The sequence below is a fragment of the Chinchilla lanigera genome, unplaced genomic scaffold, assembly GCF_000276665.1.
Source record: "Chinchilla lanigera isolate Chin_1 unplaced genomic scaffold, ChiLan1.0 scaffold00016, whole genome shotgun sequence".
NCBI lineage: Eukaryota > Metazoa > Chordata > Mammalia > Rodentia > Chinchillidae > Chinchilla > Chinchilla lanigera.
This window is the reverse complement of record NW_004955417.1, coordinates 25,218,613-25,242,693: the sequence shown is the minus strand read 5'-3', so window position 1 is coordinate 25,242,693 and position 24,081 is coordinate 25,218,613. Positions and strand designations below refer to the sequence as shown.

The 24,081-nt window shown below is 43.2% G+C and overlaps 1 protein-coding gene and 1 long non-coding RNA gene across 2 annotated transcripts; one reads left to right on the top strand and one right to left on the bottom strand.

Annotated features, from left to right (window-relative positions):
• The first annotated feature begins 602 nt into the window (after positions 1 to 602).
• On the top strand, positions 603 to 13,757 carry LOC102006577. The gene is made up of 4 exons (XR_260491.2): positions 603 to 4,511; positions 5,332 to 5,422; positions 11,973 to 12,150; positions 13,137 to 13,757. It is a non-coding gene; the product is annotated as an uncharacterized LOC102006577 (long non-coding RNA).
• Positions 13,758 to 16,938: 3,181 nt separating this feature from the next.
• Nov (nephroblastoma overexpressed) lies at positions 16,939 to 24,081 on the bottom strand (the record flags this gene model as incomplete). The annotated part of the gene is given in 4 exon segments (XM_005381909.2): positions 16,939 to 18,533; positions 21,234 to 21,448; positions 22,681 to 22,932; positions 24,059 to 24,081. Coding segments are annotated over 4 exon segments (787 nt in total), but the record flags the coding sequence as incomplete, so codon positions are not given.

Below are 24,081 nucleotides of genomic sequence, written 5' to 3'. Positions count from 1 at the left end.
AAAAGAACAGGGAAAAAGTATTCTCTAGACAAAGAGAAGGGACCCAAGCATAAAACCAAACAACATGACTTTCTGACACCAGCATGGAAGTGGTTGGAGGTGAGCAGAAGGATACTTGCTTGGAGAACTGTAATTCTCAAATCCACCTACAACAACTGTGGTTGTTCTGCTCTGGTCATGACTGGCTCTGCTGGGTGAGTTTAACACTATCCAGTGAAGCACATGAAACAGAAGTGTTCATCACCAGTACCAAACCAGAACCTGGAACCTAAGGTAAGATAAGGTAAGGTAAGATAAGGTAAGGTAAGGTAAGGTAAGGTAAGGTAAGTTAAGGTGAGGTAAGGTAATGTAAGGTAAGAATGACAACACTGCATTTTGATCCAGGTTCTAAGATTATATAAATTGTCCCGTATATCACTGCAACTTCACGAGACAGGTTCATTAGGATTCTCATTTTACAGAAGAAGAAACTGTGGCTCAGAGAGAGTAAAGACCTGATCAAGATCACAAAGCTTATAGGTGTCAGAGTATGTCTTGGACACAGGCGTGTCTGACATTAAGTCCTTACTTTTAAACTCTACGCTCTACACACGTGTGAGTTCAGGGGTTCTAGTTTTTGTCAAATGAATGGATTAGTATTTAATGCTCAGTGAATGTTGGCTAAGTGAATTAGTAGGTAAGGCATTCTAGTTTTGGCCCTTCTCCCCACCTTTCCTAAGAAGCCGGGACTCCTGACCACTTCAAACTTGGCCAGTTTTGGGGCATTCCGTTAGAATTCTCAGAATGAATCATCAACAATGACATGGAGCCCTGTCTCAGGCAATTTAATAGAAAAGTATCCAGCTGGAAAATCAGAGATAGCTCAAAAAGCTAGAGAAGGTTTTCAAATGGTGTCAGTAGTGAAGAGACAGAACTGTGATCATGTGAATGCTTATTTTGGAGGATTTTCTAAATGCTTCAGGGAAGGAGTGTGTGTGTGTGTGTGTGTGTGTGTGTGTGTGTGCGCATGTGTGCATGTGTGCAAAGGTGGGAAAATCCTAGAGGCATAGATCATAGTGACATAGATGGAGGACAAGAACAGACACTTCTTTATACATTTAAAGACTGCTCCATTTTTATCACAAATGCGAAAAGTCTGGTGACTTTGAGTTACTGCAGTGCTCGGTACAGGAGTAATTTCTGCAGAACTGATAATCCATTGATCTGGATAAGGCCGAGTAGACTGGAATATAGGAACCTAGAGTTGGAGGGACATCAGGCCTCGGACTTCAATCTAGAATTCTTCTGGAGGTAGGAATAATAGCCACTTCTCTTACACTGGCCTCACAATAATGAAAAAAATATGAACATCCTGTTTACTTAAAAATTCAGCTTTCCTTCAGAATGCATTTTGAACATTTCGAGTTCATTTGTGATTTTAACTGGAATTTGAGGTCAAAGGCTTGACTGATGACTGTGGCCAAACATTCTAGAAATATAATGATAAAAATAGTAAGTGCTGTTATAAAGCAGCAACAGAGTTAGATATCTTCCAAATTCAACATTTCTTACACTCAGCATTCCCTGTCCTGATTTCCCATGAAATTTTCTGACAGTATCACTTACTGTTATTTGACTTGCAAGGCATTTTACGTATACATTATGTTACTGTTTTGTCATTTTGGGTTGTTATAACAGGACACCAGAGACTGGATGGTTTAATCAACATCAAGGCATTGGCAGATGTGGTGGATGGTGTAGGTGCTCTTTCTGACAGTCACTTTTCACTATAGTTGCCAGAACAGAGAAGAAAGTTCTCTTCTTAGAAGGGCACAAATACTGTGAGGAGGGCTCCATTCTCATGACCTAATGACCTCCAAGGTCCCATCTCCACCTATCACATACTGAGGATTAGATTTTTGTCATCTGAATCTGGGGAGGATGCAACATTTAGTTCATAGCAAGTGCCTGGTAAATGGTGGTTACCTTGCTATACTCAGAGCAATGCCTGGAGCATGTTGAATTCTGGTACGAATGTTAACACTGGATGTTACTGTTCTGTCTTTCTGCAGTGATTCTTCCAATTTCCCTGGAACCTGGGGGAGTCGAGGTGGCAGGGACAAGTCCAGGTTGGAAGAGTGTAGAGATTCTATCTCATCTTGCAAAGATGGCCGTCTATTGCCTGTGGACTGAATCTGGCCTGCTGCTTGCTTTATAAATAAGACTATTGGATCGCAGCCAGGCTCGTTTGTTTATGTATTGTTTAATGCTACTCTGTGCTCTGACAGCAGAGCTGAGTAGTTTCGGCAGAGACCGTATGGCCCACAAAACGTAAAATATTTACTATCAGGCCTTTTATGGACAAAGTAAGTGCACCAACCCATGTTCTTCTCTGTCTCCATAACTTTTATGTGGGAACTGTTGATCCTTAAAGGGGGATCAGATTTAAAAATTATTCAATGTTTCTCAGGTGAAAATAAAAGGAAGCAGGAGATGGCTTACAGCCCTCTTAACTTTGGCCGCTGGGTGTCTCTCTTCCCTAAACTTTACAAGTAGGTGTCAAACCAGACATCAGCCAACTGGGGCTGTGACATACCAGACAAATATTGACAGTTGCTAAGGCAACCGGGGTAAAGTATTGGCCAGAGGATAATATAGGCGCCAACTGTGCATGCCAAGTTTCTCACATAGGGGAGATACAAAGACAGAAAAATGAATGAAAAAATAACATTTCAAGACCTCGCCTCAACTGTGGCTTAAGAATCACTTACAGCTGATGTTTATCTTAAATCCTCTGCTCCCCTCTTCCAATTTTTCTAGAAATTAACGCCTTGAGGACTTGGAGGCCCTGTCAACTCTAATGTATCCCAAGAGGGGAATCTGTTTGGGTATCAGTTCTTTTTTCCAGGCGTGTTTGGAGTTTACTTTTCCAAATCGTATTGTAACGTCATGGCTAACTGTAAGGCCACGTGTGTTTCTTGGCTTGTGTGCTGTTGTCACGTACGTGGTTTCTGCAGTACTTTCTGTCAGAGATTTCTCATTATCCTACCTTGGGAATAATTGGCCTGCTTTTTGTCTTTGCCTCGTGGAACATGGTGTGAAAGGGTTTTTATCTGTGGTTAAGCTTAAGCGTTGACCTTATGCTTTTGCCTTTATGCTAGTGCAGGGCTTTTCAACAATGACGCTGTTGAAGTTGGGGACAGACACTTCCTCTCGGTGGAAGAGTGTCCCACGTAAGGTGTTTCCAATCATCCCTGGCCTTTATCTGCTAAAGGCCAGGGGCAGCTCTTCCATACTGTTTTGATTGAAAATATGTCTCAGTGTTATCAAGCATTCTTTGGAAAACAGAATGGGCCCTGGTTGAGATTACTAAACGAGGTAAATCCTAAACCATTTCTTCTCTGCATTATCCTTAAAGCATTCTCCACTGGAACTCAAATGTCAAAACACTAATGGGAGAAATTGTGGAAACTCAATTCTCCAAATTGTAATGGAGAAGCTCCATGTTTCTCCAAAGTTAAAAAGGCCAGAAATTATAAATATTCATGAATTCAGAGAGATCAGTCAGCAGGAGCAGCTTTCAATGAGTGATATACAAGGTTAGATCCCCCAGAGGAAATGTTGAGGCCCTTGTCCTCATGGATGGTGTAGAACTCCTGCTGTGTGAGTGCTCTTGGACAGAGACATCACTGGGGATGGTTCCTGACCGTGCCCAAGCTTTGCTCTTCCTAAGCTTTCTCACTGAGTAAGGCTGGCTCTCTTGGTTTGAGCCAGTGGAACTGATTATAGCATGGCACCTAGGAAAATTCTACATCTGACCTTTGTCTTCTAGAAAACCATCACCCTGTCCATAGGCCCTGCAAACTGCCCAGATTTGAATTTCTCCTTGAAGGCTGAGAAATTCCAGTTTCCCCACTGGACAGGAGGGGCTGGCTGAGGTCATTATGATGATTCGTAACAGCATGTTGGGCAGTAACTCCCAAAGGAGCTTGAGATATTGATTTTATGCATGTCGTGTTAAAGATTGCGCAGTGGTAATCCTGCTTTGTATATTACTTCTTGAAGTCTTTCAATGAGATGGCTTTGCCACCAGCATCACTGACTCATTCTTATTAATCTTTGTGAAGAGAGTTTGATGTGTTTAAATGAGCTCATCCAAATAGCATCAGTTACCCTTCTCTGATATTAAGGGGAAACTGGAATGAAGCATGATTTATAGAAAATAGAACTCTCACCCTTATTTCTTTATTTTTCTTGGATGGGTCAGCCATCTACAAAGCGGGTTATGATTTGCAAAGTCTGTAAAATGTGTTGTAGAACTGTTTTGCTGTGCCTAAGCGTACTCCCCGTCTATGACAATGAGTTCACGTCCACTTAATGGAAATTGCCTTTGCTAAGTTCCCTAAGGGAGACTGGAAAGCTTTCTGGGAAAGGGCAAAAGCCGCGAAACCAGCAAGATGCCTTTCCGGTCCTTAAATTAAAGATTGAAGTTGCACGAGGGAGACGTGACTGATGGTTCTGCTGATCTCATTGTAAGTTGTTTCTTTTGAGCTTATAGTTGGTATGTTTTTCTCTCAAATCCCAAAGTAATTAACAAAAATCTGAGAGTATGAAAAAATTTTGACCAGTAAAAGAAAGGAAAAAGTAATTCCTCAGTGGGTAGCTGGGAGATAATGTGTGTAAGGATACTCGAGATGGACATCAGCCCAATAAGAATTGCAGCTACCCCATGAGGAAGGCAGAATATAAATCAAGTCTAAGAAGAGCTAAAGACTCGTCTTCACTAATTCCAGGGCAAAGTTAAAATCATACAGAAAGGAGACATTGCATATTTTATGATACCAGAACAGGCTGTGTTTTATTGTTTTTGGTTTGTCTTATTTTAGAGGCAAAATGAAAACTTGCCCTAAGGGACTCTCCTGTTAGGTAAACTCATAAAAATATCTGCTGACCCTGTCGGAGGCCAAAACTAAAACTCAAATAATTCACTGCCTCCTTCACAGGACCCTGATCCAGTGCTGTCTTCTGGGGTCACACAGCATCAAGTAGAGCAGAACCTCTAGGAACATGGGCCAGTGCCTGCAGCAGTGGAGCCTAAATGCTGCAGGGAGATTGAGGGCTGTACTGGGATTGGATTGAGGTATCTGAGGGCACAGATCAGACACTGCAGTGGAGGCCTTCAAAGAAAGCTGCGTGAGCACACTGAGATGATAGTAAATGCGGGCAACCCATTTGGGGGATCCTTTCAGGGACTTCCTCCTTAGTGAGGTAAAAGGAATGAGAAAAGTGGACAAAGTTAAGCTCTTCTATCAGGTGCTGCTTTGAGAACTACTTTTCTTTCTCACTTAACAGGTCAGAAAACCAGGACCTAATGATGGCAGCTATGAAATTCTTCCTAGGCTGGAGGGAAAACACAATGGAGTTCTTTCAGTATCTTCCACAGGTGAGCAACGACTCTTCTGTGGTGTGAAAAGATGATCTTGCTGTATTTGAGTTTCGCAAGTGTCCAGTAAGTGCTGGGTTATTAATTCTCACATAAAGGTACACTACGTCTTCATGGAATTAAGTCTGGGGACCCCAAATATCAAAACCATGGGACACTAGCTTCTTACCTTCATGAGAGTAAACTCTCACACACCGGTTGCTTAATTGTTTTTAAAAACTAAACCATGACAAGGGGCTGGGGACTTAGCTCAGCAGCAAAGCCCTGCCTGGCAAGCGCAAGGTTGTGAGTTCGGTTCCCGGTACTGGAGAAAAACCAAAACAAAACAAAACAAACAAACAAAACAAACAAACAAACAAAAAAAAAACTAAATCATGACAGAGGTGCTGCCCATGAAATCCTTCACCTTTTTAACCACCATAAAAAATACTTCCACTCTGAAGTAATTGATATGATCTTTTGCAAAGCACAAAAACAAAGCCAAAATCAACCTAATTATTTTATCTGTCGCTGGTAGTTTGTTCTTTGAGTTAAATGATTCACATTGCTTGGTTGGTTTTGCATTGGTAAATTTAAGGATCTAGGTACATTTGCTTTTCTCTTTGCTACACAGTTAGGATACTTATGATTAATAGGAAAGATGTCCACAAGATGACACACACTGACTTTTCCAGTTTACTATTCCATGTCTTATTTAGATAGGGAGTTGGAACTACAATAACAAGTGGGCTGTTTCAAATACCAACCATCTGGATGATTGCAAATTTGAATTTATATTCAAATGTCTTTGAGTTGTGTAGATAGCTAACAATGCCTAATAGGAAATTATTTCACATGAGGACTTGGAATTTGTAAGCTACTTTTACACACACTTTCCCCTAGAGTTGAAGAGGTTCCTATCTTCCTTAAACACCTGTGGCCTGAATCCTGATCAAAGTTGGGGATCTGGTGACAGACAGATACACAGTGACAGAATCCTTCACTATAGAGACAAGGACACAGTCACATTGGTTCTCACTTACAGCTCAAGCCAGCTAGCCAGTTCCCAAAAGCTGATAGACAGATGGCACAAAACAAGGTCAAACTAGCTGGCCACGCCCACTGAGATGGACTGGGCAGATGGAGAGAGCAGGGATGGAAGAGAGACATCAGAAATGGGAGTAGGGTGAAGCTAGAAGCAAGAATCAATAAGAACAAGGTAAGCTGAGGCTTAGAGGTAAAAAGAGCTGTGCTAAAAACTGGGAAGAGAGTATGGAGATGCTACCGGCAGGGGACAGCTCTGGACAAGTGTATGAAGTGAGTGTTAATGGAACTTTCTAGACTTCCATCACCAGCGTTACAGACAAAAACTATTTTATTTAAAGGATCAGGGGATCATGGTCATAAAATTCCAGTTACCATTTATTTGCTCATCTTTTCATCAAATAATGCCTTTATCTATGCATCTCATCCCTCTATTGAACCATCTTGTCATCCCTTCATCTGTTGATCTTTTTGCTTCTTCCTCTAACATTTATCCGTGCCCACATTATGTGGAAGATTGTTTGGCATTTTGTAGAGAAGTGAAGAGAGTTAAATGACCCCATAAAGTATTGTCTATGACCTGTAATATGACTAAGGTTATTTCAGATTAAGCATGAGACTTTTTTACTACACTCTTATTGATGGACCAAGGCTTTTTCTTACATGTGCTTTTCTAGAGATTATCTGCCTGTGTTTGCTTTCAACCTCTTAAGACTGTACATGATCCCAAATATGAAAGAAATTTAATGGTTTAGTCTAGGAAAAAATATCATCAATGCCCACACAGAGCAAATGTTACGACTCAGAGTCATCCCCATGGACCAGTAGATCAGGGAATGTCTACACTTAATCTTCTGAGAAAAAGAATGCAAGACATTGATATGTTGAGGAGTAAAGAGAAGGAAGTAAATATAAAAGCTTGGAAACAAAGCTTTTAATATTCTAGATGGTTCCTCATAAGTCTAATATATCAACTATCATTTAAAAGTGAATCATGTAGTAAACAGGGGAATCTAAAACAAGGAAAGCTTGTAAACAGCCTTTTATTCTGTAGAAATCTTGAGTGGTTTAAAATTTGGCTGAGGGCCTATAAAAGCTCTCTGTGTCTGATAAAACATACCTGCTTCTGAGTTTACTGTTCATGTAAAAAAAAAAAAAAAAAGGTTATGTCTGTCTAGCTAGAAAGGGTAGACCTGAGAACTTATAGCGGAAATCAGAAGATCTGACTTTTGCTATATTATTTAGAATGATCTTGTAAAGCCCAATGGACATCCGAATCACATAATGGAATTTTTGCTCCTTCAGAATACAATGACATACCTTCTCAGGACATTTTCAAATTATTCATCAAAGAGGAGAAAGACAAAGAACTGGAAGAGTAGAGGGAAATCTGAAGTGGTGCTTAGCACATATTGTAAGTCCACAGTTAATTTATATAGGATTGAAGAAATGTGTAAATTAGTACAACATTTGGGGAGGAAAAAAATCTATTAAAAACTAGGGCTGCTGGGTGTAGTGGCGCACATCTGTAATCCCAGTACTTGGCAGGCTGAGGCAGGGAACTGCAGTGAATTCAAGGCCGGCCTGGGCTACATAGTGAGACCCTGTATCAGAAAGAAAAAAACATAGCTAGGGCTTTATGTCACTAGGAAGGGTCATAGAAATTAATAGTTGGACACTACTTTTTTTCCAATGTTGGCAGTTTTACTTTGAGCATTAGATAGGTTGCATTAATCAGTCTAGTTAGTATTGAAGTTCAACTCTTGTCAGGCTGTGTCCAAAATGATAAAAATTTATTGGGGATGATAAGAGGTATCTGCTCAGAACTTAGATAATCTCAAGTTTTGAAGGAGTAAAGAGTGGTAGGTAATAAATATATTTTTTCTTGGGTATAGGTTATATGGGTTGATTTTGACACTATTAGGTTTACAAATAGCTGAATTATTTTTAATACACTGAGTGGGAGCTAATAAGTTAGTAACTTGGGTCATAAGTTGTTTGGCTGAAGTTGATCGTTTAAAAAAATGATCTGACCAACTAAGTGAATCTGTGTATAAAGCTCTGCATTTGAACCTTCATATCCTCTTTGAGTAGCCAACCAAAGCAAGCACTGCAATAAGAAGCAAGTCAGATTTGTTGATTGGTGGGATAAAGTATTAGCAGCTGAATTCTGGGTGACCTTTTTACATCTTTAACATTTTTTTGAGATGCTTAGAGGTACAGTTTAAGTTAGTATTTTTTTTTTGGAATTGGGGATTGAATATAGGACCTTTGCACTGAACTGCATACTTAGCCTCTACTCCACCCTTATTGGTTTATTTTAAACTTTAAGAGAGGGTCTCACTAATTCACTAAATCCAGGTTGTACTGTGACTTGTGATCCTCTTGCCTCAGCCTCCTAGAGTGCAGGTGTAGGGAGTGGATCAGAGGGACATAGAAAACACACAGGACAAAACCCAATGATGAACACTGCAAATTCATCTCATGTGTGTCTGTGGCTGATAGTTGTAATGCGCATCTCTGGTTGAGGATTATAAGATCATCACAGGCTTATCTGTGTACTATGTACTTGAGAAAATGTACCCTCCTGTATCCTTATGAAAGTGACTCACATTTACTTATGCTGACCCTGGCCCCTTTCCACAAACAAAGGCCCTGATTGGCCTAGACCACCAACCAGTGAAACTGGTATTTTTAGAAACCGGCTAATCCCAACTAGTACGAGCACCTTTCAGACTCACCAAAATCCCAAGCAGGATGCCTCTATCTTGTAGCACCACTCTGCTGCTAAGCTAGTTCCTCTTCTGCTTTCTCTGTATTTGCCACACTCTATAAAAATGTTCACTTTGCATTATACTAGCCTTGATTCTCCCATTTCTCACTAAGAGCCCACTAATCCATTCTCTGCTGGAGTGAGGGCAAGGACCAGAAGAGAGGAGGAGGGTCGCTCAGAGACCCCTGACAGATGCAAACTGAGATTGCAGCCATTTCTCACCATGCCTGACTTAAGCCAATACTTTTATGACAATTTCATCGTGGGTATTTATTCTGTGCCTTGAGAGACCTGAATAAATGTAAAGGCTGTTGGTTGTTTCCTAATCAAAGGAGGAGGAAGAGGAAGGGAAGAGAAGAAGGAGAAGAAAGAGAAGAAGAAGAAGGAGGAGGAGGAGGAGAAGAAAGAGGAGAAGGAGGTGGAGGAGGAGAAAGAGGAGGAGGAGAAGGAGGAGGAGGACAAAGAGGAGGAGAAGGAGGAGGAGGAGGACAAAGAGGAGGAGGAGAAGGAAGAGGTTAAGGAGGTGGAAAAGGAAGAGGAGAAGGAGGAGGAGAAGAAAGAAGAAAAGGAGGAGAAGGAGAAGGAGGAGGAGGAAAAGGAGAAGGAGGAGGAGGAGGAGAAGGAGAAGGAGAAGGAGGAGGAGAAGGAGAAGGAGGATGAGGAGAAGGAGAAGGAGGACGAGGAGGAGAAGGAGAAGGAGGAGGAGAAGGAGAAGGAGAAGGAGAAGGAGGAGGAGAAGGAGAAAGAGAAGGAGGAGGAGAAGGAGAAGGAGGAGGAGGAGAAGTAAAATTAGCCTCTAGAACACTAATGGGAGAGGAAAAGCCCTGAAGTGCTTGGAGGTGGGCGGTGCATCGTGCTACAAAGATCGAGGACTCCAGAGCCAGGTATTCCTGGGTTTGAAACCCTTGTCTGTAAATGGGACAATAAAACTCATTTTGGAGTCAGAAAAATAAGGTTATAAAAACAACATCTGTAACATTTATAAAAATGACATCTAACCACCATTGGTGGTTACCCTTAAGTGTTAATACAGAGGGGGCTACAGAAGTTACTGATTCCAACATCCTCATTTTATGAACGCAGAAGTCCGGAAGACGAGCAGCCAGGACCCCGCTTGTTTTCCTGACTTTTTACCACGTTGCCTCCCGCTGTAGTCTGCCACGTTTCGCCCCTGGTTGAAGAGCTATGGCGAGGGCAGTGACAAACTTGGCAGGCAGAATTTGGGGTAGGCCTTGAAGGTTAAAGAGGATCTTAAAGGGTAGAGCAGAGGGAGGAAGACATTCCCTGTGACATCACAGCACAAGAAGGGTCTGAGTGCAGTGAAGCTCAAGTGCTCCCAGCAGAGGGAAGAAGGGCAGCGGATGGCTGCTCTGAGTAAACTGCTGGGGGTGAGGTTGGGATTAGACTGTTTTCTTAACGAATGAGGGATTTAAGGGGAGACTTCTGAAATCCCCGCTTCTGTGTCTCCGGAACCCTCCGGGTGTGTGATTAGGAACAAGAGCTCCTCCTCCCACCTGGCATTTGTGGCTCACACAAGGACAGGGGTCTGGACTGCTTCAGACTGAGCTCCCTGCTACTTCCTTTCTCTGGAACCCCTCTGGGATTTGAGGGGTGCATAAGTAGTGGGGCCCAGCTGAAAAGCATCTACTTCTCTGCACATGATTAAAATGGTGAACAGGAGAGGAAGGTGTAATGGGCTGGGCTATCTGGCCTTAGGAGTGGAGGTCTAAGGACAAATTCATATACCTCACCGGACTACAGGCTCCAGGAGGGCAAGGACTGCATTGATCTTGTTATACTACTTTATTCCCAGTTCCTTTCCAAGCACGCGCCTCGGAATGTGGTAGATGATCAACGCATAGTGTGTGCATTAATGGATGATGCAGTGATACACAGAAGGAAGAGCACCGTTTTAATTGAGGTGGCAGGTGAAATCTCAGGACAGTTCCTGACAGTTCTTGGTCTCTAGGTTTTTGATGACAGTTGAGTGGTTTTCTTTGTGAAGAACTGCACGTGATCTCTATGCCTGCAGTCCAGGATGTTCCTTGGGTGGTGACCAATATTCAGAGCACAGATTTGCTACAGTTGGATAGCAGCTCATTTATCCATTTGTATTTCTTTCTAACACTAGGGATTAAACCAGGGCCTTCACACTGAGTTACTTCCTCAGACCTTAAAATATGTATGTATGTGTGTGTGTGTGTGTGTGTGTGTGTGTATAAAATTTTTTTATTATTTTGAGACAGTGTCTTGCTAAGTCACTAAGTTGCCCAGACTGGGCTTGATCCTGTGATCCTCCTGCCTCAGCCTCTCAGAGTGCTGGGATTACAGATATTAAACCACTGTGCTTAACTTTGCATTTTTGAGCACCCACCACCTGCTCCTCCAACTGGAGTGCATATAAGCCAAGATATAGGAAATGAGGTGGGGGCATTAAACATATAACTTGCAGATTCACAAGGTGAAGATTCAGATCTTGTCTTTATTACATAATAGACTTGTGGTCCTTTGCAAGCTATTTATCTCTCCAAAACTTCATTTTCCTCGCTGGCAATTTTGCAGTGAAACAGTACTGGCTTGACAGGATTACCATAAGGACTAAAGCCAATGAGGTACTGTATGCAAGCACTTTGCATAGTCCTTGGATTCTAATAAGCTTGACATATGTTAGTTTACTTCCCCCCTTTTTAAAAATTCTTCTTTCCAAATTTCATACATACTAAGATTAACACTGAAAACTCTTTTGTGTTTCAGAAAGTGACATGGATCTTACAATAGATGATGCATCCTAGGCCCACTGGCAGAATGACGCATACATTAATCGTACATCTACAATCAGTGGCTCCTAGAGTGAGATAAAATTTGGAATTACTCTTATTACTTTTGCTAATTTGACTATGAGGACTATGAAAGAAGATGCCAGAGACTTCAGGTAAATATGGTGCATTTTTTTCCTGAAACATCTGTTTCACTTGAAGCTTTAGGTAGAAAAAGGGGCATATTCTAGCCAATGTGAAATTTTAGATGATGTTATTATACTTAAATGCACATGGATATCTTAAGAAGTCACAACTGACCTGAATTTTTAAATGAAAAATGTGATGCTTCCCACCAACTTTGTCCTGAAACACTAGGTTTCTGCTGCTGGATCTTCAAGAGAGCAAATGCTCAGTGTATTCAGCTGTTTGAAATCCAGTGCTGGAAAAGTTTGAGAAGCAATGCATGATGGGGTGGTGAGAAAACCAAGCATCTCTGCGATCATGGAGCAGGATCTAGTGGGGGGCACAGATGGGGGTGAGGAACAGAGGTCCAGAGCTGTAGCTGCTGCTACAGTAATTGTTGCAGGACTTGGTTCCACATGAAAGAGGCAGTGCTGAATGGAAGGATGCTGCTCACGAAATTTCCTTAAAGAAGGTGAATTTCAAAAAAAAAAAAAAAAAAAAAAGAAGGTGAATTTCAAGTAGTTTCATGACCATGATATGGAATCTGGGGAGATCATAGTTTTCATCCTCTCGTCTGGGGGTTGGGATGCTCTCCAAATTAACAGAGAAGGTCTCGCTGAACTTTTGGCCAAACTAGACCTTCCACTTGCTTGGCCCTCCTGTGCCAACGGCCTCAAGGGTTTTGCGGGTGGCCATGGTTCGTGAGGAGGAAGCTGGGTCATGTGGAGCTTATTGACCCATATTTAACCCAAGCTAAGAACTTCGTAACCTCTTCCAAACTTCTGAATTTATGTTACAAGCAGAGCCTGCATTTTGGATTTTGTTCATAAAACATAACTCCAAGCAACATCTTCTTCCTGGATTATAAAATATTTATTCCAAGCTCCTTCCAGAAGAAGAGGGAAGTGTAGGGAGAGTTATGCTCTTTCTATGGAACCCTGCCATTTGAATGCAACTCTATATTTTGTTTTTGTAGCATTTCCTAGGCTGATGCTCAGACTTTCATTTTCTTGTCCTAAGGAGAACGACCCACATCCTTTAGGAAGACTGGGACAACACTGCCATGCTTACCCTTTGCACCTCCTGATTATGCCTGGAACAGCTGGCTTAATGTAACAGTAACTTACAGTCCCTAGCTGGAAGCCCACAAAGAATTCTTCATTATTCAGAGTTTAGTGAGTGCCCGCAGTACTACTGAAGTGGTAATTGAATTTTGTGAAGCCTCTGTGGTCATGCCAGCAGGGCAAGGTCTGCAAGAACCATGTGAGGTGGGCAAGATGAATACATTTTCAACAATAATGGATCTTCAAACCAAGCGCCACAGCACACAGCCAAAAGGACGTACTGTCTTGATGATTTGACTGATGCTGTTGAGCACGGTGGAGTGAAACATGTCCAGAAACACAATGATGTGTACCTATAAGGAAGACGTCCAGGGAGAAATCTAACCACTGCCCGGAAATCACTACCAATGCCTTGATAATCTCATCAGGTACAGATACGTCTATGACAAATTATCTCCTTGTGGAGTCAGAAATGTCCTTGCCTCACTGTATAATTGAATCCTTGTGTGGAAAAATAAAACTCCCCAAACAATTTCTGATGATAATTTTCAATGAAATGTACTTTATCGCTATACCAGGAATTCAGTGCTTTCACAATTTCACATTCGCAGAGTGATCTCGACAGTCTCACTACTTTGCAATGCTGTTTCTGAAAGGGAACATTTATAGTTTGAGAAAATAGCACAAACATGAGAGCCGTTGGAATTGTTTTGGTTGCTGAAAATACACTTGGCCTCTGGAGCGGTAGCACCACGGAGAGGAAAGGGCTTTGGTTCTGGGTTTAGCAGACCCTGAGTTTGAGTTTGAGACCCTGACACAATTGCTGTGTCCTTAATAGACCATTGACTTTTTGAAGCTCTTTATCTTGCTCTGTAAAAATGAATCAGTAAAGTCTACCTCTGTGCATTAACTGAATAAAATAAAATGAGTGGTAGTGTTTGGTTCTGCTAAATGCTTACTAAGAGCTGTCATTTCCAGGCCTACTAAGTGTCAGGCACAGTCAAATGCTTATGAGCACATATTAACTTATATCACCATGCAGTTAGTATTTAGGGTGACCAACCCATCCCAGTTGCCTGGGACAGAATTGATTTTACAACCAAAATGTCCTGAGTCTCTGGGAACCAACTCAGACAAGGATAAAGGAGATGTGAGCTATTGGTCACCCTGTCATCTTTAGGCAGGGAAGGTGGAGCTCAGGGTTGTGCACATTGCTGGGTATGCTACAGCTAGGAAAGACCAAGCCTAGTACTCAGACCCAGCCTGGCATCATCCTCTTGGCTGTGTTTTCTTCAGTCCTAATCTCTGTCTGCTCAGTCAAGATTGCTTTCCTTGCTGTATTGCTAGAATGTCCTGAACTTTGCAAATATTTGCACGTCAGACCACATTTTCCCAACCTGTAATGATAACTTCAAGAGTGCATGTGTGTGTATGTGTGTGCATTTGTGTAAGCTGGATAGCGAGGAGTAGAGGTAATGAACCTGAAAGTTTAAAAACCTAACATTTATTCTGAAGAATGTTCTATCTTTTGTCAATGCACAAGCCCTTCATTCCTTTATTCATTCATGAGTTTAACGGGTTCATAGTGAGGTCCTGCTGCATGTTAGAGACAGAAAGAAGACCACGACGTGTGCCATCAGATGCTTGCAGTGGGGTATATGGTATCAGCTATAAAACAGTGTAAGGGCCACATGGATCTTCCTTAATGCTGCAAGTTTAGACTTTGTTGTTTTTGACACTGGCTGTTTCCTCTGATCCAAAGGTCTCTTTATTATTCAGAGCAAGTGTCACCTTTTCAGGAACAAATTCTAAACTACCTCATGCTAAACTAGCTACCAAGACATCCTCCATTGTGTATCCACCACCTCACATTTGTTCTCTTTGCTTATTGTCTACCTTTTGCCTGCCTTTCTAAACAGGGTGTAAATACTAGAAAAAGGGATAACCTAAAGGTCTATCTTACTCTTTGTTTTATTCAGAGCTGTGTTCTCAGGAGCCCAAACAATGCTAGCTCACAGGAGCAATGCGTCAGTCTATGTCAAATGAGTGAAAGAGATGAATTTAGCATTTTGGGTGCTGGAAGGGAAAACTAAGGTCACATGGATAAGCAAAGGGTGGAGACTATGCTCACAGCACTATCTCAACTCAGCCTTCATTTTCTTTCTTGGTTATAAAGACACTCTTTTCTCAAAAAATTGGTGCAGAAATCATGAAAAAGGTAAACAATATGGGTCTGACTGACATAATCACTAATACTATTTTGCTGCGTATCACCTCCTAGTTGTCCTTTGATGGCTGCTCATAGATATTTGTTTTGAACAAAAACTAATCACTCTTTCTGTAGCCCTACACTTTATTGCATGTATTTACTTGCAATATAATTTCTGACACTCTCACCTTAATGGTCATTTCCATCATAATGTACATACTATGACTTATCTAGGCAAATCTGTATTATTCCACCTTTAAGCTTTTCCAATTTTTTCACCATGATGAACAGCATGGCATTGAACAGCTCCAAAGATAGACACGTTTGGACCCACAGATCCATGTAGTACCATTAAGTGCAGTAAAAGTTTGATTTCAAGATCTCTTAGCTTTACTTTTCAAAAGAATTTTCTCATTAGTAACCCAGGGACATGAAGAACTTATACCTCCTAGAGCCATCTTGGAAATTAAACGATACATGCAGATAAAAGCACGCAGAACACAGCTGTGGCATGAATGTTAGATGTTCCTTATGATCATTTCCTGACAATGAGCTCCTAGAACCCATTTTGTTTTCCAATTTACTTTAAAAACAAATAAAAATTAGATATACAGAAGGATGGGAGTGGGGCTGAAGACAGACGAAGTGAAGTTGGAGAAATAAAGTTTGCTTTTCCCTTTACATTATGGAGGAACCATAGATCTATACTGCATCAGCCAGACACTTTGAAACACTGAACTTCTATTAACTGTGACTCACACTCCCCAGATGGCAGCCCGATCATGGTTATGTTCTGCATCATCACAGAAATAGTTGTCCCTTGGTATCTATGGGGGATGAGTTCCAGGATGCCTGGCAGAAGCCATAATCCCCAGATGTTCAAGTTCCTTACATCAAGTAACTTGTGTGTATCCTCCTTCTATACTTTAAGTAATTTTTGAGTCACAACACCCAAGCCATTGTAAATGCTGCATAAGCAGTGTTATACTGTATTGCTTAGAGAAGTTACTAGAAAACTGTACCTGTTGAGTTCAGATGCAAACATTTGTAGGCCTAACTACATGGCATGCATCAGAACCAGTGTAATGCTTGCTTTTTGTACTATTTGCAGTCCTTGGTTAGTTGAATCTGTGGGTGCAGAACCGATGGGTGAGGATGTGCAACTCTATGGTTCCCACAAGAGCAGACTGACCCAGGCAGTGTTAACGGGGTCAGCTGGGAAGTTAGGGGGCCAGAGAGCCTTTTAAGGAGACAAGGAAGGCGAAGAGGTGACTTTTGCCTGGCCAGACAAAAAACTCACATTTCAGTACACAGAGATGCCTCACGGGTTGTCCAGGAAGAAATGATCACGGTCTAGATGAGGCTGGTGTTCATGGTATGGAGAATATTTGCGGTCTTGGCAAAGGCGATCACCTAACAGGACAAGATGTCTGTTTCCCTTTGGAGAAGTTATAAGCCTGGCTCAGAATAACCATCTTGCTTTCAACAGGTGCGACTGACAGATGCTTTATTCAATTTATAAATTTTTATTTTCAGTGAACAACCATACCAAACTTGGAAGCACAAAAGTAGTACCAGTCACACATGGATAACATCATGCTCTTTTGGGTCATGTCTGACAAGCAGAGACATTAAAAAGAATATTTTACAAAATGCATAACTTATACTTTTATAAATACTTTAAAAGAGAAAAAAAGGAACACATGGTAACATTGGAGGAATGAATAGATTTAATTTTGCAGCTTATCATGTAAGCCTGACCTAGTAGATATACACACACACACGCACACACACATACACATATATATATGTTGCTCATGAGTTTTCGTAATTATAACCCCAGGATATGTTTGGAGCATGTCTAAATAGTTCTACTAAACTCTCACGAAATTTGTGCTCTTCACCATCACAATCATGTTGATTTTGTCCCTCTTATTTTTCAAAATTCTAAATAAAGCACACTTGAAAGGTTGTAATTCAGTGCTTTGGGTCTTAGTTTACTCACTGAAGAGAAGAACCCTGCTTGTCTCTTTTGCTTCTGCTAAATTAAAAAACTAGTGAGCCTCGGCAGCCTACAGTATAGAAAGGTGTGAGGGCCACAAGGGCCCAGTCGTTTATGTATTGGGAGTTTTCTGCTGAGCTTCTTTCTAGTGGAAAGGAGTCGGTTGATTTGAAATGCAGAAAGGTCATAACTGCAGTCCGCCTAATTAGCAAACGCTTCATTGCTGTAGGCACAGCATGTTTCCTAGCATACAGCTGAATACAGTGAATAGTCTCTTGACTTCACATCGAAGAGCTGTATGTTTCCTTGGGTCTTGGGCTTTGAGTACAGAGCTGACCTATGTCAAAAGGGAGCCCAGTGGGGACCCACCAAGCCAAAGCTCCAGATACGGGGTAATATTTATATGAAGACATACTGAGTGTGATTCTAGACTTCACCATGTCATTCACTACAGTGACGTTTCCTTGCAATTGCACTAGTGCACATGAATTAGGGTAAGTGTCAAGTGGTACAGTCTACAAAGGAAATCCTATACTTTACTTCTTCAATGTACAGAAATTTGCACTTGTGATAAACATCACAGGAAAGTAAGTCATTCCTAAGCCATATCCTGAGCTTCCCTTGATTCCAAGTTTACAGTTTGAATATCCTTCAATAAACAAAAGACAGATATAAGTGACCTCATATGATCACAGAAAAATACACAGGACTCGAGGATGCAGGAACGGTTCTTCATTTTTCTTCTTATATTCATTTGATGGTGGGTCAGCGGCGGCTACAGTTTGCTACTGTGGGTGTTTCTTATATTTCCCCTGTGCTGGTCTTCAGCTCCAGGTCTTGGAGGAAAGCCTCGTTGTTCTTGGGACAGTTGGTGTGACAGGTGCAGGTACCAATGACCATGACTGGCTTCTTGATGGTCTGCCCTGGCGAGCACTGGAACTCCACCTGGATGGTTTTGGTGTTGTGGGGGGTGCAGCACCGGCCATCACTGCAGACCCCGCAGAACCTGGGCTTGTAGGTGAGCAGGCTGGTGCAGTTCTCGTACTGCAGGTGGATGGCGTGGAGCGACTTCTTGGTGCGGAGACACTTTTTTCCTTTCTGAGGAAGAAGAAAAGAAGCGATGCGTGGAATGGCTACCATTTTTTGAGGAACTGCTTCACTGGTATGGAATAACCTGCTAGTTGCCTTCTCAATATCCATTGGTTTTACTTATTCGGTGAAAGAACATTAATTTTGTTGGGCTATGTGGTCACGAAAGGTATTTCCTTCCCTGGAATATCTAAGAACTTGGAATGGCCTTGTGACAAATTTGTGGCCAATGATAGTATAAACTGAAAAGAATCTGGGAAACTCTTTGTCTTCTGGACAGGTACAACTCTTTCCTATATTTCTTTTCCGTTCTGCCTGGAATGTGAATGCAGTGCCTAATTGTGTTCAATCATTTTTTTTTTTTTTTTTTTTACCTTAAAGGCACAAAAGTAAAAGCACATCTATGATAACAAAACCTACATTTATGGAACTACTACAAGTTTTCACATTTTTGCCAAACACATCTTTAGGTTTTACAAAGAGAAAGGGAATAAATCCAGAAGGAATGGCTGTCCAATTGTATAGGTCAGAAAACATTTAGTATTTGACTGTGTTTGATGAAAAGCCCACCCTTTCTATTATATAATGACCTCAGGGAATTATAAGACTGTGGGATTTAAGGTTCTTTTCCATGAAGGTGAAGTAAGTAGAGGATTTACTGAACAGACAATGAGGATTCTGGACCATGATAATTCAGCAAAGAACTGTTTTATTTCTCACTTTGCTGCAGTTCACCACTCCTCACTTTCCAAGGCACAGTCTACAGCTGGTGGAGCTACTCGATGCAGGATCGTCCCGAATCAGAGGCCCTCAAAGCCTGGTGTGCACTGGAATCACCTAGACTGCCTGTTAAGACACAGATCGCTGGGCCTTGCGTCCAGAGTTCTGTATTTAGCATTTATGCCATGGAACTCAGAGAAGTGCACTTCTTACAAGCTCTGAGATGCTGCTGCAGGGTGTACACTCCAAGAATTATTGTCTCAAGTTTAAGAATCCCTCGGAAGTAAGGTAGAAATGACTATTAAGCTAGTACTTCCCTATAATTCCAAACATATTTGTAGAACCTTTATGAAATATGCACATTATAAATGAACAGCTAAATATATATCTACCAGTATTAAGTGGGGTGCAACTTACAAGAAAGAAATATCAATTTTGTGCAAAGAAACAATAGAAAAAGCCAAATTTTACAGATATAAGATGCAAAAGCCTTATTTAGTAAAGAATTTACTGTGCCCTTGGAAATATTTCAAAGCTTCTTGTTTCCCCCCTTTTGTGTGTTTAATGTTTTAATATTTAGCTTATATGCTTGTCAATCAGGAGAAAAAGGCAGAAGCCAGCAACATCCTTACATCCCTGTGTGTGTGTGTGTGTGTGTGTGTGTGTGTGTGAGACTGCTTGTGTGGGTGAACCTGACTATGTTATACATGTTTCGTAGGTGGGTGAAGGTGCATCTCCTAGGGTACAGTCTTACAGGAAGGGTGTTTCTAGGTATTCTAAGTTGGTAGAAGAAACGCAAAGTTATAATGGACCAAAAGAAATCATAGAGCTAACTGGCCACAGACAATACTAATACAACCACAAGGACCCATATTTTACCAGTAAATGCCACTTACCATTTTAAGAAAGGACAACTAATGTTAACAGCGTATTTAGTCTATGCGCAGCTCTTGGCTAAGTCACTCTACTTAATCCTCAGGATAACCTTAAGGGAAATGTTTTTTTTGGTTTTTCTCCGGTACTGGGAACCGAACTCACGACCTTGCGCTTGCCAGGCAGGTGCTTTGCTGCTGAGCTAAATCCCCAGCCCCAAGGGAGATGTTTTTAATGACCCGTACGAGGGGAAAGAAGTTAGGCTGGGAGGGAAAGAAAACTGCCCAGGGTCGCACAGTTAATTCACATTGATGCACAGGATATGAAGCCAAGTTGTGTGGCCATAGAGTCTTCCCTTTAAGTGCAGGAATGGCGCCACTGCTGTGGTGGAGAGCTCTGTAAATCTTGAATCTCTAGGGTGTTTTATTTGGGCCTTGGGTTTGTGCAAAGGTCTGTACAGTGGCTCAGTGAGGTGGCTCCATTTGTCTGATGGCAGGGAGGCTCGAGATGTCACCAGGAAGCAGTCAGAGCTTCTAATCTGCATGCCTGACACAGAGCTCACTTCCCCAGTTGATAGAATTCCAGCAAAAGAGAAAGAAATGCACTGTTTTATTTGGCTCACGTTGTTTTATGCTGGTAAATTTATTATTTCCACCAAGCTACTAAAAATAACGACAGTCATTCCCAGATACCCATTCATATACTCATCAACAGTGGTTGCTCTCACAGCAGGTTGGGTGCTGGGAGTTGTGGGGTGGAGGAGGAGGATGCAGTCTCTACCCTGCTGCCTCACCAGCATGAACCTAAGCCGAGAGGTGAAGGAAACTAGCCTGAAACCCCTCTCTAAATGCAGCTGTGTCTGACAACTTGAAGCCAGTGTTCTCCTGGAGTGGAACGGGATCTGCCAGCCATTCTTGACTAGGATAAAGTAGTTTAGTTGCTTGGTCCCATCCTCCTCCCTGTGGATCTGCTGTGAGTTGTGTGGTACTGAAATACAGTGCATTAAAAAGGAAAACCAGAAGGTACTCCGCCTGGATTCCAGAATCGCTGTGCCCTTTCTCTGGCGCGAACACCTGGCCGGCACTAACCTCTGGGTCGCTTCCCCAATGTTCTTACCTTCTCCACGGGCTGCTCAGGCTCTGGTTCACAGGGCCGAACCATGCACAGCCGCGTCTGCTTCACCATGTCACACTGCCGGTTCCTGTTGGTGACCCGGCTGGAGAAGCCCATGCCGCAGCTCCTGGAGCACGCGCTCCACTCCGTGGTCTGCTCGATGCAGTTGATGCTGGAGTCAGACACTTCGACTCCCACTGTGGCCTCTGGCCTGTAGGCTACGGGAGGTAGGAGAGAGCACTCTTGGGCAACATGTGGGACGTCTGAAGGTGGCCCCTTAACCAGTGTTAGAAAGTGGATCTTGTTCAGCTCTGTACCCACCGAACCCCTGTGCTCCAAGGGCACAGAACCGGATCTAGTTATAAAACCCAAGCAGCAACTACAAAGCTGACACATGGTAAGATTTGAAACCATCCTTGCGCGGGATGACTGCTCACATGACCTGAACACAACTCGCCTTTAAGAAGCTCGGTGGCTCTGAGAATGCAGAACAGCGTATCGCCAACAACTGCTCTGGAAGCTGCAGTGCTTTCAACATGTGATTTTGGCAGTGCTGGGGTTGAACCCAGAACCTCCAGTATGCTGAGCATGCATTACCAAACAGCTATACGCTCAGCTCGCTCACCATGAGGTTCCGTATGTAATAAGGATATGATAAAACTTTAATTTTGATGTATAAATGGAACTAGTCAAGTCAAAATAGTCCTGAAAGTAGTGTTTTGTTTTCAGTTGGTACAGCTTGTTACACACACACACACACACACACACACACACGCATGCACTTCAGTGCTGGTTGCAAAATGTCTCCACACCGCATGTACGGCTTGGGGCTATCTCGTCTACGTAGCAGTTTTCCTATCTGTGAGGCATGGCCAATAATTTCCGACCACAGAAAGACTAAAACTTGGGATGCTCCCAATATAAATAATCTGGGTGAAAATGGCATGCAAAGTATTCTTTACTGCCCTCTGAGATACGCCCCCCCCCAAACTATGGCATTTATAAGATAGTGCAGGAAGAACAACAGGTCCTGAACTGTCACTTGAGCGTTGCCATGGCATCTGGAAAGAGGACATTTCTGTGTGATACCTGTGGAGGGAGAAGCTGCAGCTCCTGAGAGCAGAGAGAGTGTGTGCAGAGTTCAGATAAGACAGAAGGTTCTGACTTTTGGCTTTGTAGTGCTAACAAGGACCGTTCGGGATGGATGGACTAAAACGCAAATAATAGTCAGCAAATAAGGCAACAATAAGACAGAAAGGCAACTAAATCTCTCAGGTTCTCTTTAGGAGAAATTGTGTGGTACTCTCACAAAGCAGCTCAGACTTTTCAGGGCGTCTGGAATCCACCGCAGCAGGGCTGAAACCAGGCGACGTTTCACCTCAAACCAGAGGCTCACACCTGCCCTCTGCCGCCTCCACCGCGCCTGACCACACGGACCTGCGTTTCTCACCTGGAAGGGCCAGGCTGCCCAGGCCCCCGTTCTCAGGGGGGCCACAAGTCCACTTCTCACAGCACTCTCCCGGCACCGCCACTTTTCTGGGAGCCGGGCAGTCGGGCCCCGGCAGCAGCACGTCCAGCTGGCAGCGGGGCACACAGCCAATCTGCCCGTCTCGGCAGGTGCAGTGGTACTGGCAGTTGGGCTCGAACTTCTCCCCGCTGCGGTAGATGACCCCGTCGAACACGCAGTTGTCTCCTTCTAGCACTGAACATTGGAGGAAGAGGGAAGAGGCAAGAGAAGGGGGAACAAGAGCACAGAGCACCGGGGTGCCGGGTGAGAACTGCAGGACCTGTCCCAGCGGGGTCCTTCTGGGTATGGCAATGCGGTTTCCCGGGCACCTCCGAGGGGAGAGACGTCCTCCCGGAGCAAGAAGGAGCCCCAGGACTATCTGGCTCCTACACGCACCTCGCCCCTTTGCAGGAGGGAAGAGGCACGCTGTAAACCCCACACTGCAGTGTAAGTGAGCTGGCCGACGGGTGGCTTCTAAAACATCCTCTACTGCCTTCTTTTGAGATTCTCCCCCAAACCTTTCCATTTATAAGATAAAAAGAATAACAATCGTGAAGCTACACTCCTGAGGCCAAAGATAGTATTTGTGCAAGAACCACCTTAGATTCTTCTACCGGGGTAGTTCAGACTTTAAAAAAAAACCGTGCAATTCATACTCTCCAAATAGGTTAACTGGGGCTGGGGATTTAGCTCAGCTGCACAGCGCCTGCCTGGCAAACGCAAGATCGTGAGTTCGATTCCTGGTACCGGAAAAAAAACAAAAAAACAAAAAGCCAAACCAAACCAAACAAAAAAAAAAAAATAGGTTAACTGGGCAGACTGGGACCAGTGACGGATTCTTGGCACTGAAGCGCAACCAATCATCAAGAGTCTGCTATCCAGGGAGGGCAGCAGGGGCGGCCTCCACTGCAGCGGTCCGCCTCGTGGGAAATCGATCCTGAATTGATTGAATTTCATGAGCTTGGACTGGCTGGCTGGCTGCAGACCTGACAGGGGTGACAGAGTCCCCCCAGGAGGTGAGGAGCTGCACCAGCTCAAAGCGAACGGTTACAGGTGTGAAAACAGGCCTGCTGCGCGCAGGGGGCCGTAGGCATGAGTGAGCCCCAGCTGCCATCACCCCCAAGGGCCCCCTAGAAATGTGCAAAGGAAATGATGTCGCCCGCCCTCCCCTCTACCTCGCCCCGTCTCTTAGACTCCGCTCCAGGGAGGCAGGACGCGAGCGCTTCTCTCCCTCCCCGCACAGACCAAGTGCGACCCCGACGCGGCGCCCCGACCCGGCCGGGCCCCGCCGCGCTCCTCCTCCGGGGCCGCGGGCGCTTACCCATGCACACGCCCGTCTGGTTG